This window comes from Nycticebus coucang, chromosome 7, assembly GCF_027406575.1.
Source record: "Nycticebus coucang isolate mNycCou1 chromosome 7, mNycCou1.pri, whole genome shotgun sequence".
In the NCBI taxonomy this organism is placed as follows: Eukaryota; Metazoa; Chordata; class Mammalia; order Primates; family Lorisidae; genus Nycticebus; species Nycticebus coucang.
In genome coordinates this window covers 17,103,094-17,119,145 of record NC_069786.1, presented here as the reverse complement: position 1 = coordinate 17,119,145, position 16,052 = coordinate 17,103,094, and the positions used below count along the sequence as shown (strand labels likewise).

Genomic DNA, 16,052 nt, shown 5'->3' with positions numbered 1-16,052 from the left:
ACCCTTGGAAGTCTTTCTGCATTAGCCAGCATATGCTTTTTTTTTTCTCTCTCTCTCTCTCTGAGGCAGTCTTGCTATTGCTCAGACTGATCTTCAACTCCTGTGCTAGGAATATAGGCATGAACCACCTGTCCCAGCCCTCTCAGGCTGGTCTTGAATACCTGGCCTGAAGCGGTTTTCCCAACTTAGCCTCTCCAAGTGCTAGGAATACAGGCATGAGCCACCATACGTGGCCAGGCATTATTTCTTCTTTTAAACATTTGATAGAATTTATAAGGGAAGTCATCTGGACCTAATCTCCTTGGGAAAATTTTAAATTATTACTTGAATTTATGTATCTATTTAGTTTTCTATTTCTTCTGGAATAAGAAGTGGCAATCCTGATATGTCAGGATTTATCCATATCATCTAAGTTGTTAAATTTTTGGCATAAAGTTTATAATATTCCCTTAGATGATTTTAATACATATCTGTAAGATCAACAGTGATGTCACCCTTCTCATTCCTGTTACGAGTACATGTGAATTTTTTTATTTTCCTGATTAGTCCAACTTGAAATTATTTTTGAGTTTATCAGAAAACTAGCTATTAGTTTAATTGATTTTTCTCTATTTTTTCCTTCTGATTTTTATTATTTTTATCTTCTAATTTAATTCTGTTACTATCAAAGTACGTATTTTATGTGGCTTGAATTCTTTTGAATTTACACAGACTTGCTTTATAGACAAGAATCTGGTCTTTCTTAGTGATTATTCTGTGTGTACTTGAGAACACATATGAGGTAAGAGTTCAAGAACTCACCCTAGAAAGAGTGCTACATACCTCATTGCTGAGTATCACTGTGGTCACTTTTGAAGTACTACCCCCTAGGAAGCTATGCATTGATGCCAGTGTCTACTCTTCAAAAGCTTTTTCTTGACTGGGCATGGTGGCTCACGCCTGTAATCCCAGCATTCTGGGAGGCTGAGGTGGGTGGATTGCTTGATCTCACAAGTTTGAGACCAGCCTGAGCAAGAGAGACTCTCGTCATTAAAACAAAAAAAATTAGTGGATGTTGTGATAGACGCCTGTAGTCCCAGCTACTTGGGAAGCCGAGGCAAGAGGACTGCTTGAGCCCAGGAGTTTGCTGTGAGCTATGACGCCATGACACTCTACCCAGGGTAACAAAGTAAGACTCTGTCTCAAAAAAAAAAAAAAAAAAAAAAGAGCTTTGTCTAGGACGAATTCGTGAACTTAATTGTCTGACCTTATATTCTGCTGTTTATTCTTTTGGGGCTTGGAGGAGAAGTCTACCCAAAAGACTTTAATAGATGAATGAAACCAGTTGAGATACAAACTCGTTCATGAAACTTTTTCCAGCAAAGATTTTTGTTAGTATAGTTGTCCCTCAGTATCCATGGGAAGTTGATTCCAGGACTGTCCTTGGATACCAAATTCCTTGGATACTTAAGCCCCTTATATGAAATCATGTAGTTTTGGCCTATAACTTACATACTTTCAATCATCGCTAGAGTACTTACACTACTTAACACAATGTAAATGCTATGTAGATAGCTGTAGAACTATTTTTTATTTGTAATTTTTGTCATTGTATTATTTCTAGTTCTTCTTTTGTATATTTTTAGTCTGCAGTCAGTTGAATACATGGATGCAGAATCTGGATACAGAGGACAACGTGTAATATGAGTTTTTTTTTTTTAATGAGAAATTTCTATTACCTTTACAGCTTGCCACTGAATATTGATTTACTAGATAGCCTAGAAGTATTAGAAACGACCATTGGGGATATAATTGGAGCATCTAACACTAGGGAAACTCCTCAACCACTGGATGAAATTAATGTAACCACCAGGCAAGTTGGCGTAGAAGAATCTGAAGTTGAATATGGGAGTAAGTAAATGTTCATAACACATCAAGGCACCTTTTTATTTAACTCGCTTTGAAATGAGATATTTAAATCAGTTTCTCCAAGAATATTTCATGTAATAGTTGAACTTTTAAATTTAGATTAGGATTGTTATTATCTTCTTATATTTTTTTTATTTAAGTGGACTTTGAAATATTTAAAATAACAGAATTGAGACCACTAAAAATACATGATTATAATGCTTTAGACATTTGAAAGTTTTCAAACATGGTATTTATTTTCCTAAGTGAAAGTTACAAAGGAAAAAAAAAGTTTTCTTAAAGATTTTCTAGGGCCCAGGGTTGAATGAATAATGTTTTATTACTGCATAGGTCCACAAAAAGAAAGAATGCAGAAACAGTGCTGCCTATTTTTAAGAAAATCCTTTCCAAAGGTTAAAAATAAGAAGTAAATTGCTCATTGAAAGTGTCTATATATTTGTGGGTTTGGTTTGATATTAAAGTATAACCTCTTTATAAGCAAGAGTTTCCTTTGATTTTCAGTGGAATGCATGTTCATTTTAAAGCAGCTTGTATTTATGTGGTTCTTGCCGATTTTGATTTCTTATGTAGGCTAAAATTAGACACCATCTGTAAATAACTCATAGAAAACTGCCAGTGAGTACACTGTTGTCTCTGAAGAGTGTAGAATACAGCAATCGTATTTAATAATATAGAAATAAAAAGTGTTTGCTCGGCGTCTATAGCTCATTGTTTAGGGCGTCAGCTATACACACCAGGGTTGGCAGGTTCAAGCCCAGCCTGGGCCTGCTAAACAACTACAACAAAAAAATAGCCAGGTGTTGTGGCACCTGTAGTCCCATCTATGGGGCTGATACAAGAGAATCCCTTAAGCCCAAGAGTTTGAGGTTGCTGTGAGCTGTGACACCACGGCACTCCACCAAGGGTGACATAGTGAGACTCTGTCTCAAAAAAAAAAAAAAAAAAAAAAAAGAAAAGAAATGGTGTGGTGCCTGTGGATCATTGGGTAGGGCGCTGGCCCCATAGACTGAAGGTGATGGGTTCAAACCCAGCCCCAGCCAAACTGCAACAAGGAATGGCCAGGCATTGTGGTGGGCACCTATGGTCCCAGCTACTCGGGAGGCTGAGGCAAGAGAATAGCCTGAGCCCAGGAGTTGGAGGTTCCCATGAGCTGTGATGCCACAGCACTCTACCGAGGGCAATAAAGTGAGACTCTATCTTTGAAAGAAAAGAAAAGAAATAAGAAGTGTTAGTGGAAAATCACACAGTGGGCCAGACATGGTGGCTCACACTTGTAATCCTAGCACTGTAGGAGGTGGAGGCAAGGGGGATACCTTGAGCTTAGGAATATTGAGACTCCATCTCTACTAAAAATAGAAAAAAATTAGCTGGGCATCATAGTGGACACTTGTAGTCCCAGCTGTTCAAGTGGCTGAGGCAAGAGGATTTTTTGAACCCAGGAGGGTGAAGTTTCTCTGAGCTAGGCTGACACCGTGGCACTCTAGCCTGGACAACAGAATGAGATTCTGCTTAAAAAAATAAAAAGTCATTTAGTGCTTCTGGTTAATAGAACATGCTGAAGTACAACTGGAAAATGGTGGTGGTGTTAAAAAATTTTTTTGTTCCCTAAGTAACCACTGCAAACAAATATTGCAGTATATCATGGCTATTTTTTTTTTTTTTTTTTTGTAGAGACAGAGTTTCACTTTATGGCCCTCGGTAGAGTGCCGTGGCCTCACACAGCTTACAGCAACCTCCAACTCCTGGGCTTAAGCGATTCTCTTGCCTCAGCCTCCCGAGCAGCTGGGACTACAGGCGACTGCCACAACACCTGGCTATTTGGTGTTTTTTGGTTGCAGTTCAGCCGGGGCCGGGTTTGAACCCGCCACCCTCGGTATATGGGGCTGGCGCCTTACCGACTGAGCCACAGGCGCCGCCCAATCATGGCTATTTTTATTGTCATCTGACGTGGTTAAATTGTTCTTGTTGGTCTGAGATCAGAGAAATAAGAATTAACTTTAACATATTACATTATTCTGACAGTTTCAGAGTAATATTCTAATCTAATTTCTTCAAAGAGTGGTAGTCAGTTACTGGATTAAGAAAACATTCTCCATTATTATTTCTCATGTAGTTTCTCTACAATAATATCTTTCTGTTAGTCCAGTTTTGACAGCCCTGTCCTGGATTCCACCTCTTGTTAGAAATCCTTGCTCTTTGTCACCAGAAAGATACGAACTGTAGAAAACTAATGCCTTCAGGATTTAGATTCATCCAGAGGCAGGACTGGCTTCATGCAAAGTATTTCCAGGGTTAAAAATAATCTCCTTTATAAAGATGGCAGTATTGATTTCAATTATATTCTATTTTATGTCCATTATGTGAGTTCAGAGAGTTTAATTTTTCCAGTGCTGTAATAATATATTAGCAAATGCTTTTTAGCAGATTGTATTAGGTTAGGGTAACATGGTAGATACATGTTACAAGTACAGATGCCTAGAGAAGAAAAGATCAGATAAGACAAAACTCTTCAAATATTTGAAAATCTGGCATATCAGAGAATTTATTTTATGGCACTCTTGGTAAATCCTGGATAAGCAATTTGCAAGTATAGGAAAGCAGATTTTGCATCAGAATAGGGAAGTTTTTAAAAACTGTTTCTACCATATAATAGAAATAGATACCTAAAAGTGAGTTCTTCATTACAGAGAATATTCAAGCAGAACTTGAATGCTATTGAGATTCAAGTGGCAGGGGAAGTGCTTAGTTCTTACTAAGTAAAAACTAAGTTCTTACTAAGTTTTTACTTAGTACAGAGGCTTCATGCATATGACTTGGTTGATTTATAACACTTGCTCAAAGTCAACCAATGAGAGTAATTAGAGCATTTATGTTAACTGTTATTATCTTATCAACCTAGGTTTCCAATTTATTCTGTATTTTGGTTGTAATATCAATATCCTGATAGACATAGGTAAATAATTACAAATAGTAACTTTTTTCTAAACAATTTATCCTACATCTCAGGATGTTCCCTCAAACAAACAAGTAGCAGAAAAAGCTTTACTTTAACCAAAAAAAGTACTGATCTATGAGCATTTGTGGTCTTATTATCAAGTAATTTGAAGCATAAGAAAACCAGGAGATGGCAACTAAGTAAGTAGGGAAGATTTTGAGAAGACCACCATTGAATTAGTGATTTTCAACTTTAGTTGTACATTAAAATCACCTGGAGACTCTGATATAATTATTCTAGGGTAAACCCTGGGAATGAGTATCTTTGTAAAAGCTTCCCATCTGATTTTAAGGTGTAGACAGGGAGAGAATCCACTGGGCTAATTGACGAGCACTTTTAGAAGATTCCTTGACCCAGAGGACATAATTTCAAATTTTCCTTCTTCTTTCTTCTATGTGATGTTTAAAAATTAGTCATTCAACAGCTTTTTTTTTTGTCAATAACAGTGTCAAAATTTAAACTCATACCAAATTAATCCCTACAAAATAAGATTATTTCAGGGTGATTAAGTAGAGTTTATTTTAAAATGAATTGTGATTAATATATTTTCTTTTCAATGGCTAGAGGACTTTGAATGTATTTTGCAGCTAGGAAGAACATTGTGAAGACAAAATGCATGTCCTGTATCCTGTCTGATTACACTAATGTATATGTCGAATCAGTTTGCTCCACGTAAGTTTAGTTTAAAGTGGTGTATAAGGAGGGCCAATGATGATGGCAAAGTGTTGAGGTTAGACATGAGCTCGTGTTGTGGTTATGGAAGAAAAGATCAGGTCACGAGTGTTCTCTGCTTTTCAAGTCTTTTGACTGGGGAAACCTTGTTAAGTATGCAAGCTATTGAGATTCTACACCCAGTTTCTTTTTAGGAGCGCTGCCGGTAAAGAGCATGTTCCCACTTAGGATTGACTCTGAAATGATGGAGAGTTGCCTGGTTATGGAAAGAAAATATATTTATTTTGTGTTTATGTGTATTATTACTTTTAATTGATAACTAGTATTGGGAAAACAAACTATATCCTCACACAGCTGTGACAGCAGACTGAGGGTCTATTTTTGCCTTTTTTTTCAGTGTTGAAAGATGCCTCAGAGAAAGTCAAACAGCTTGAAATGGAGAACAGTTCTTTGCCATCTCCTCGATCCAACATCAATGTTAATGTCAACAGCCAGGTATTCAGATTTCTCTTGTTGTTATTACAGAGCTCTCAAAAATCTTTTCTTTCCCTAGACAATACTTTCTCTTTTCTATTACTGGGAAATCTGTCTGTGCTGTGTTCTTACAAACCTGTTTTCTCATTTAAAAAGATAAAATTTAGGATATTTAGGAGGAAAGGAGGAAATTTACATAGCAACATTAAGAATTTTAATGTCATTTTAGGATCAAAAATAAAGTTAAAAGTGCAGTGACTGTTAAACCTTTTATTTTGAAAGCCTTTTGAAATTATGGAAGGATTTTCTTTAAAGAGTTGAAAGAGAGCTTTGTAGTGTAAACAAGAAGAAAATAGAATTTCAGGTGCTTCAACTTCACCTTTTATTCTTTTCTCCACTCTGACCCTATTGAATTTTGGGGGATTGGTGGTACATATCAGTTAAGCCAATTAAGCTTCAATTAATTGTTTGACTATAATTTTTAATAATTTTCTTATTTCTGTGTCCAATAACTTACAGGGGTAACTAAGTTGAATAAGGTAGAAATTTTATAACTCATCATATTAGCTACCAGATGTCCTCACTAAATGGAAGAGTGAATTTTAGGTAATGATCTTGAGATACCCTTTTTTTCTATATATAGACCACTGATAACAGGGCCAAGATAAATTTTGTTTTGGTTTAGTTTTTAAAAGGAAAGGGGAAACTCTAATGTGCAGCGTTCTTTCGTCTTTGGATAACTGACTAAAATTTCTTCAAAGACCAGTATAGGATGGAGAGTGATTTACTTCTTGCGTTGTCATTATTATTATTATTATTTTTTTTTTTTTTTTGAGACAGAGTCTCATTTTGTCACCCTCAGTAGAGTGCTGTTGCATCACAGCTCACAGCAACCTCAAACTCTTGGGCTCAAGCGGTTCTCTTGCCTCAGCTTCCCTAGTAGGTGGGACTATAGGCACCCGCCACATTGCCCAGCTATTTTTAGAGAATGATGTCTCGATTTTGCTCAGGCTGGTCTCGAACCTGTGAGCTCCAGCAATCCACCCATCTTGGCCTCCCAGAGTGCTAGGATTACAGACGTGAGCATTGTAACTATTAAAACTGTCCTGGATCAGAGGTTTGTTTCTTTTTTCTCAGAAATTTCTTTTAGAAGGTAATTATATTTCAGAAAGGTTCCCACTTTCTATTTTTTTTTTTTTTTTGGCCGGGGCTGGGTTTGAACCCGCCACCTCCGGCATATGGGACCGGCGCCCTTAACTTCAGATTAAGGTGAGGGCACAAAAAATTAAGTTACAATGTTTGCATTTGTTAGGTAGAGTCCCTGTTATAGTTCTGCACCCATGAGGTGTGCCATATACCCTTACATTGTGTCCCTAAAGGGAGTTTCTCACTTTCTTGACCCTTTAGTGTTCTTAAAGGGTCTTTAAGAAGACCCTTAAAGGTCTTAAAGGGTCTTTAAGATCTTTCTGAGGTAGGGGAATGCAGGATCAGAGACAAAAGGATAAATTGAAAACTTTAGATGGAAGCTTTAGGTTATTAATAATTAATTTGAAAAAAAATTAGTAAAGGACTAGAATGACCTTGAAGAAGCATGAAGCCTGGTGAATCTTGAGTATAAGGAAAGTAGTGAGAATTGTTGGGCTATGCTAGGAGTTCGTGGAACTCTCTTGAACAGTTTCTTGTTTCTTGTGTAAATTTCCCTTCATATTTTGTCACTGTGCCTCTGAGCCAGAGAATCTGTGAAATTAATTTTGAAGTCTTGAAAAGATGAGGGTTATGGGTTCATAGTAGGAAAGGGAATAGTAAAGGAATGTATGAATTGAAGTGTGTCATCAAGGAACATTTGGGGGAATCACGTAGCTAGGAAAAATAATAGCTAATATTTAGTGAGGATTTTTTACTCTGTTGTACAAAAATAGAAGGAAGAATCATCATTGGACTAATTAACAAAGAACATCTCACTACCTTATCTCTAGTCAACTAGCACATCCGTAATCTGAAAATCCTAACTCCAAAGTGCTCCAAAATCCCAAACTTTTTGAGTACTGACATGATGTTCAAAAGAAATGATTGTTGGAGCAAGTCAGAATTTGGGTTTTTTAATTAAAGGTTTAATACATCTGGTATGTATAATGCAAATAATCCAAGATCTGAAATATTATACTTCTGGTCCCAGCATTTCAGGTGGGGATACTCAACCTGTATTGTAAAAAAGTTGAAGAGCTGATTCGTGGTTTTGTTAATGTGATACATAGTTAATCCAGACTGATTTCTGTAACTCTGCCATCAATGGTTGATGTTTATTTAAGGAATGTAAATTAATCTTAATGTCAACCTTACTAATTTTAGGAAGAAAACCTACTGAAAATAAAATACATCATTCTTAAACAACATGCCATTTGTTGGATGACTAGATCTAAGAATTGTGTAACCAAAAAGGTCTGAAGCAGCAATACAGTCTTGAGCCTTCACTAGAATTACTGACAGCAGCACTAACCATGTTTTGAGAACTCATCTGAGAAGGATCCCATCAGACCTACATTATACAGAATTGATAGTCACCTGAGATCCCCTCAGAAACTATTGATTCAGTTCTACAAATGTAGTGATTCTTGTCTACTTTTTGTAATATTGTGTGGAATTCACAGATGAATGACAAGGTCTTAATTTCAGAAAGCCTGACAACTGTCCCACCAAGCCCCATAGAAGTTAGTTTTACAAGTGACCATTTCCAGTGACCACTTTCTTTCTCAGGTCTCTTATGCTAATGGAATTATCAGATGATAGCCCAGTTTTGGAAAGGCAAAATCAGGAACTATGTAGACTTTGACAGACTGGAATGATGGACTGGATTTAAGAAAGTATATTATGACAAATTTTCACAAGTACAAGATTAGGGTGGGGGCTAGAATATAACAGCATATATAAACAATTTTAAGAATATATACATAAAGTATGAATTGGCTACAAAAGAGCTATGTTGTATTTATTGAAAGAATTTATAAAAGAGGATTCACACAGTGTTGTATTCATTTATGAAGACTCTTTAAAATGATATGTAGGAGTGTTAAAGCAGTATATGTAGGAAAGGACCTATGTGGTGAAGGGTCTTGAAATGAAATTATAACTTGGGATTGTTAGTTTGAGAATCACCATATAGAAAGCTCAGGAGAGAGCACGTTAGCCATCTTTAGCTATCTAAAGAGGTATGTGAAAGAGGAATCAATGTGACTTGTTTTTAATAGCCTCAGAAAGGAGTTAAAGTGAGTGAGTATGTTAGAGGTATGCAGATTTCACCTTAATCTAAAAAAGCATTTCCTAACCATTATTGGCAACTTGAATGTGCTCCCCAGGGAAGCCCCAAATTCTCCAATGTGGGAGCTTCCTCGGGCTAATAGTAAAAATTAACCGCGTGTGGAGTATCTTGGTGGTTGGGTGGACTTCCTTCCAACTTGGAGATGCAGTGATTCTAAGAGTTGTCATTGAGATTCTTCCCTCTTTCTTGGCATCTCTTCCTTTCTGCAACTTAGTCTCTGTGCTTTCTCAACTTGTGAAATCCTTTGGGGCAATGAGGCTACTTTTTAAAACTACAAAATTGCAGTTATCTTTATTTCTGCAATGCATTAACACACAGTAATTAGCTTGCATGAATTTGTCATTCAAGTGTTTACTCATACCCCTATGAGTGTGATTAGATTGTTAATTTTCATTCATAATCAATGGTGTGATAAAACAGTCATATAAATAAATATTTATAATTATCTTTGATTATTTCCCTTCCGTAATAATCAGAAAGTAAAAGTGCTTGGTCAAAGGACAGGCATAATTTTTTTTTTTTTTTTTTTGAGACAGAGTCTCAAGCTGTTGTCCTGGGTAGAGTGCTATGGCATCACAGCTCATGGCAACCTCCAACTCTTGGGCTTAAGCCTGCCTCAGCCTCCGAAGTAGCTGGGACTACATGCACCTGCCACAACGCCCAGCTATTTTTTTTGTTGTTGCAGTTGTCATTGTTGTTTTAGCTGGCCAAGACCAGATTCAAACCTGTCAGCCTTGATGTATGTGGCCGGCACTCTACCCACTGAACTACAGGCCCCACCCAATAGGCATAATTTTGAATACTTCGATACTTTTGAAAAATTAACTTCCAGGGAGATGGTAACAATTTATATCCTTATCACACTTAGGTATATTGAATTCTTATTTTTGTTTTTAATACAGGCAGAAAAAGAAATAATCTGCCTATGTGAAAGGCAAGTTGCTCTGAGAATTAGGATATTTATGTGTAAATATCAGTAATCTTAAGTGTCAACATAATTGTCTCTAAAAAAAAATATCAAAATATTTGAACCTACCACGATTGACAAAGGATACAAAGACTTCTTTCAACTAATGTAATCTAAAGTAGTGATTCTCAGACTTTCATATGTATCAGAATTTCGTTGGGAAGCTTGTTTAAAAATTCAGGTTTGGGGGTCCTACCCAGAGGCAGATGTATAGAGACCACACTGAGAACACCAAATTGGGATAGACGTGTTAATTAAATCTTTTTAAACCTGGAAGAATGGTGCAATATGTAATTCTATACCTGACACCTGGCCTGTTACATAGAACAAAGCCCTAGAGTATCTGATGCTGAGAAAATAGAGTTCATTAATAGACAAATGTTAAAATAGCAACCACCATATAAATAGCAAATGTGTATAGGTAATACACATTTCTTTTAAATGTATTTCTTAGTCTTCCTTCCTTATTTTTCTTTTTTATAATAGCTAATTAATATTGTTTTAACTATCTTCATTGACTGGATTTGTGCATTATTCTTTTTCCTAAATCTGTATCTGAGGGTGACTTTTTGTGGCTATATTATATATTATCCCAGGCAGAAGTATCTCCTTGGTGACAGTTCCAGAGTTTACATGAAATATTCATTGGTAGGGACCTCTAGAAATCATTGAGCCCAATTTACTGTCTTTAAGCAACTAAATAACTAAGTATACCATCTGGGACAAATGCCACCCAGAATATGTAACATTTGCTGTAATTACGTTCGACTGGATTTTAGATTAGGCCTATAGAAACTACTAAAGGAGCTATCCATAGGTAGATGATTGTAAGAGTTGGTAGTCCTGGAATAGGATATGGCTGCTTAAGACATATTTTCTAGTTGTCTGAATATGAATTTTCATCATTTTCTTTCCTATTTCCATATAACTACTGTCAAAGTGGTTACAATATATTTTTAATACCTAGGAGGAAGTGGTAAAGTTGACTAAAAAATGTCTTAATAATGCCATTGAGAGTCCAGGATTGAATGCTGTGAGAGTTCCTCCTGACTTTAAGAGTAACATTTTGAAGGCTCAAGTAGAAGCGGTACATAAGGTAAGCTTGTCTTTATTTATTTATTATTTTTTATTGAGACAGAGTCTCACTTTGTTACCCTCTGTAGAGTGCCACAGCATCACAGCTCACAGCAACCTCAAACTCTTGGGCTTAAGTGATTCTCTTGCCTCAGCCTCCCAAGTAGCTGGGACTACAGGTGCCTGCTGCAACACCTGGTTATTTTTGTTTGTTTGTTTTTGTAGCAGGCCTGGGCCATGTTTGAACCCACCAGCCCCAGGGCATGTGGCCAGCACCCTAACCACTGAGCTACGGGTGCCTAGCCTAAGCTGCCTTAAATAAAGACAGTGCTGGTGGAGAGAAAAGAATGCGGGCTTAGCAAGTCATTAGAGTGTAGTACTAGAACACACGCTCTAGATGAGGAAATGCCTTCCCCAACTCTAAATTCTAATCAAGATTAAGATTAAGAGGGGCCAGTCATGGGGTGAAAAGTAAAAGTAAAGCTGCTTTGGGGTATAAGAAGCTAAAAAAAAAACAAAAAAAATTTTTTGTAGGAGTGAATCTTGCCTTTCTTATGGCCAGAAAACCTACTGATTTTTTTAGGTTTCTTCCAATATCACATCTGTGATTCTACATTTTTCTTTATCCAGCCACAATTCTCCACCACCCATCTCCTCTCAATTTGGCAAAATGTTATTAGCAACAGGAGTGAGGGACAGGTGAAGAGCTGGCTGGGATGTGGTCAAGGAAGGTAGTGAGTAGAGACCAGTCCTCAAGAGAGCTGTGAGTGCCATGCTCTTAAAATTAGCTTTTCCTTGGCTCTCTTTAACTTGCAAACTTATTCTCCATCCTAAAACCAGAACAGAAGCCTACTTTACCTAGTCAGGTTGTCAACTAGGATCTCAAAATCTCCTATTGAGAAGCTGCACTTTATCCACCGTATCCTCAAGTACAAATCTTCGCTAGACCTGAGAAGACTTCTGGAATATTGGTCATGTGTTTTATCTACCCTCTCCACCAATACAAACATAAAACATAATATTTACATATAAAATATGACAGTATTGGTTCTAGAATCCCATTTCTGTTCTGTTACCTTTTAGTTTTGTGACTTGGGACAAAGTAATTTTTCTAACCTAAGTTTAATTATGTTCAAAACAGGATAATGGTAGTACATACCATAAGAAGGGTTGTAAGATGAGATAATAAATGTAGGGCAGTACCGCAGCTCAGGGAGTAGGACGCCAGCCACATACACCACGGCTGGCGGGTTCGAACTCAGCCCAGGCCAGCTGAAACAACTGCAACAACAACAAAAATATCCGAGTGTTGTGGCAGGTGCCTGTAGTCCCAGCTACTTGGGAGGCTGATGGAAGAGAATCGCCTAAGCTCAAGAGTTTGAGGTTACTGTGAGCTGGGACGCCACGGCACTCTACCCAGGGCAACAGCTTGACACTCTGTCTCAAAAAAAAAGATAAATATAAAGGACATGGAATAGTGCCTGGCACATAATGAGCCTTTAAAAAATGTTGATCCTAAATAATTGTAATACCAATAGTAGTAATAGTTGCCGTCTTTGCTGTGGTCTGAATGTTTGTGCCCCTCCTCCAAAATTTGTATGTTGAAACCTAAACCCCAATGCAGTGGTATTAGCAAATGAGGCCTTTGGAAGGTGTTTAGATCATGAGGGCACAGCCCTTGTGAATGAGAGTAGAGCTTTTATAAAAGAGCCCCAAAAGAACTTATTTTCTTCCTCCACCATGTGAGGAATCAGGATGCATCAAGTAAGCACCATTCAAACTGGCGGACACTTAATCTGCCAGTGCTTAGACCTTAGAATTCCTAGTCTCTAGAACTGTGAGAAATAAATATTTATTGCTTATAAACCACTCAGTTTATGGTATTTGTTACAACAGCTTGAATGGACTAGGACATCATTACCTTACATTTCAGTTATACTTTTGGTTCTTTCTTGATTCACCATCAGAGAAATAACATGAATAGCCCTAAATTAAAGGAATAAGATTTGATAATATAAAAACATCCATGTGAAGAAAAATCCAGGACTAGATGCTTCATTGTTGAAATCTACTAAACACTTAAGGAAGAAGTAGTAACAGTTTTACATAAACTCTTTCAGAAAACAGAGTTGTGAGAATAGGGTTATACCAATACTAACACCAGAAAAAAAATTACAAGAAAAGGATCTACAGACTAATACTCCTCTTGAACATAAGCATAAAAGTCCTTAACAGAATGTAATCAGATCATACTTGATTATAAATTAGGATTGTACATCATGACCACGTAGGGTTTATCTTAGGAAAAAATGTTGCTTTATCATTCAAAACTCAGTATAGCTCATCGTATTCAAAAATACATAAAATTAAAAAATATATATAAAATTATCTCAGTTCAGATAGAAAAAGCATTTCACAGAGTTCAACACCTATTCATGATAAAAGCTCTCAGCATACTAGGAAAATGAGGGAAGATCTTTGGCCTAATAAAAGGCATCTATGAACAAAATATGCAACTGACATCATACTTCATTGTGAAAGATACACCCATCTGAAATAGCTAAAATTAAAGCCTGACCATCCCTGTGTTGGTGATGATTTAGCTCCTGGAATGCAAATGAATTGCTAATAAGAATGTAAAATGATATAAGCACTTTAGAAAACAGTTTGGCAGTGCATTAAATATATAATTATTATCTGACCCAGCAATTGTACTCTTAGGTATTTGCCCAGGAAAAATAAAAAACCTCAGGTATTAGTACAGGAATGTCCTAGCCGCTTTATTTGTAATAGCCAAAAACTGAAAACAACCCAAATGTCCATCAACAGGTAAATAAATAAACATATTTTTGTATGTCCATATAGTGGAATGCTACTCAACAAATGAAAAGGAATGGATTAGTGATATTTGCAATAACATAGGTGAATCTCAGAAACATCCAGTTCCTCTAAAGAGGCAGACTTAAAAGATAGGTTTGACTCCAAATGTATGAAACTGTAGTAAGTATAGATCATTATTCACCTTGAAGGAGGGTTTCTAATGGGATTATGTGGGGATCCTCAAGGAAATACTGGGAGAGTAGTGAAAATGTTACGTATGTTGATTATCTACCTGTACATAGCTTTAAAAATTCATTAAACCATACATTTTAAAAAATGGTACATTATTGATAGCTGTCTAGTAAGAACGTGTGAATTTGTTTACCAAATATACACGTGTTGAAATTGAGTCTCGGATTACTAATTTAAGTATGAGATAGGATTATACCAGGTATGCTACTCTTATTTCCATACATAAGTATAATTGCCTTTCATTTGAACTAAAGCAAACTGATACTTTTATTTTTACCACAGAGAAATGTAAATTTCTTTTTACTTTAGTATCCTCAATAAAAATTTAATGTTCTATGATTTCATTTTCTAGGTTACGAGAGAAGATAGTTTAAGTCATAAAAACGCCAACGTTCAGGATGCTGCCACAAACAGGTACACTTCAGAATTAAATCGATACCTTTATTCACTACCTTTTCTGGGTCTTTTTTTTTTTTTTTTTTTTCTTGAGATAGAGTTTCACTTTGTCACCCTTGGTAGAGTGCTATGGAATCACTGCTCACAGCAACCTCAAACTCTTGGGCTCAAGCAATCCTCTTGCCTTAGCCTCTCAAGTAGCTAGGACTACAGGCACCTACCACAACACCCAGCTATTTTTAGAGATGGGGTCTCGCTCTTACTCAGGCAGGTCTTAAACTTGTGAGCTCAAGCAGTCCACCCACCTCGGCCTCCCAGAGCTCTAGAATTATAGACATAAGCCACTGAACCCGGCCTTCTTTTTTGGGTCTTTTTTCCTTTTTCCCAAATCTGTAGTTTTATAGGTATTTTTTTTTTTTTTCCCTCCTAAAAGACAGGGTCTTGCTCTGTTGCCCTGGCTGAAGTATGGTGGTATGATCATAGCTCACTGATGCCTCTATCTCTTATACTCAAATGTTCCTCCTGCCTCAGCCTGCCAGGTACCTGGGACTATAGGCATGTGCCACCACACTGCTAATTTTTTGGGGTCTCAGTGTGTTGCCCACGCTAGTCTCAAACTCCTGGGCTCAAGCTGTCCTCTTAACTTGGCCTCCCAAAGTTCTGGGAGCACAGGCATGAGCCACTACTCCTGACCAAATTACTTTTACTAGTGTTCTTTATTTTTCCTTTGTATGGTTTTGAGTTACTGGATAGTATCCTTTTCTTTCGGCTTGAAGGATTCCCTTTAGCATTTTATATCGAGCATGTTTGTTTGTAACAAATTGTCTCTGCTTTTGTTTATCTGAGAATATCTTAATTTCTCCTTCATCCTTGAAGAATAACTTTGCTGCATATAGAATTCTTAATTGACAAGGTTTCTTTTTTTCTTTCAGTACTTTAAAATATGTCATCTTACTGCTTTCTGGTCTCCATAGGTTCAGATGAAACATTGGGTATTAATGTATGAGGATCCTTTGTCTGTAACCTCTCCTGAAGCTTTCAAGAATCTTTATTTTTTTGTCTTTTTTTTTTTTTTTTTTTTTTTGAGACAGAGTCTCACTATGTTGCCCTCGGTAGAGAGCTGTGGCATCACAGCTCACAGCAACCTCAAACTTTGGGCTTAAGTGATTCTCTTGCCT

At 36.8% G+C, this 16,052-nt stretch overlaps 1 protein-coding gene across 4 annotated transcripts in view; it reads left to right on the top strand.

Moving 5' to 3' along the window:
- Positions 1–16,052, top strand: part of EPB41L5 (erythrocyte membrane protein band 4.1 like 5) — a 138,613-nt gene that overhangs the window by 95,821 nt on the left and 26,740 nt on the right. For all 4 annotated transcript variants that reach the window (XM_053597719.1, XM_053597716.1, XM_053597718.1 and 1 more), the window contains 4 exons: positions 1,727–1,890; positions 5,973–6,070; positions 11,300–11,428; positions 14,831–14,892. In XM_053597719.1, coding sequence (XP_053453694.1) covers positions 1,727–1,890; positions 5,973–6,070; positions 11,300–11,428; positions 14,831–14,892 — 453 coding nt within the window. The remainder of the gene's footprint in view (positions 1–1,726; positions 1,891–5,972; positions 6,071–11,299; positions 11,429–14,830; positions 14,893–16,052) is intronic.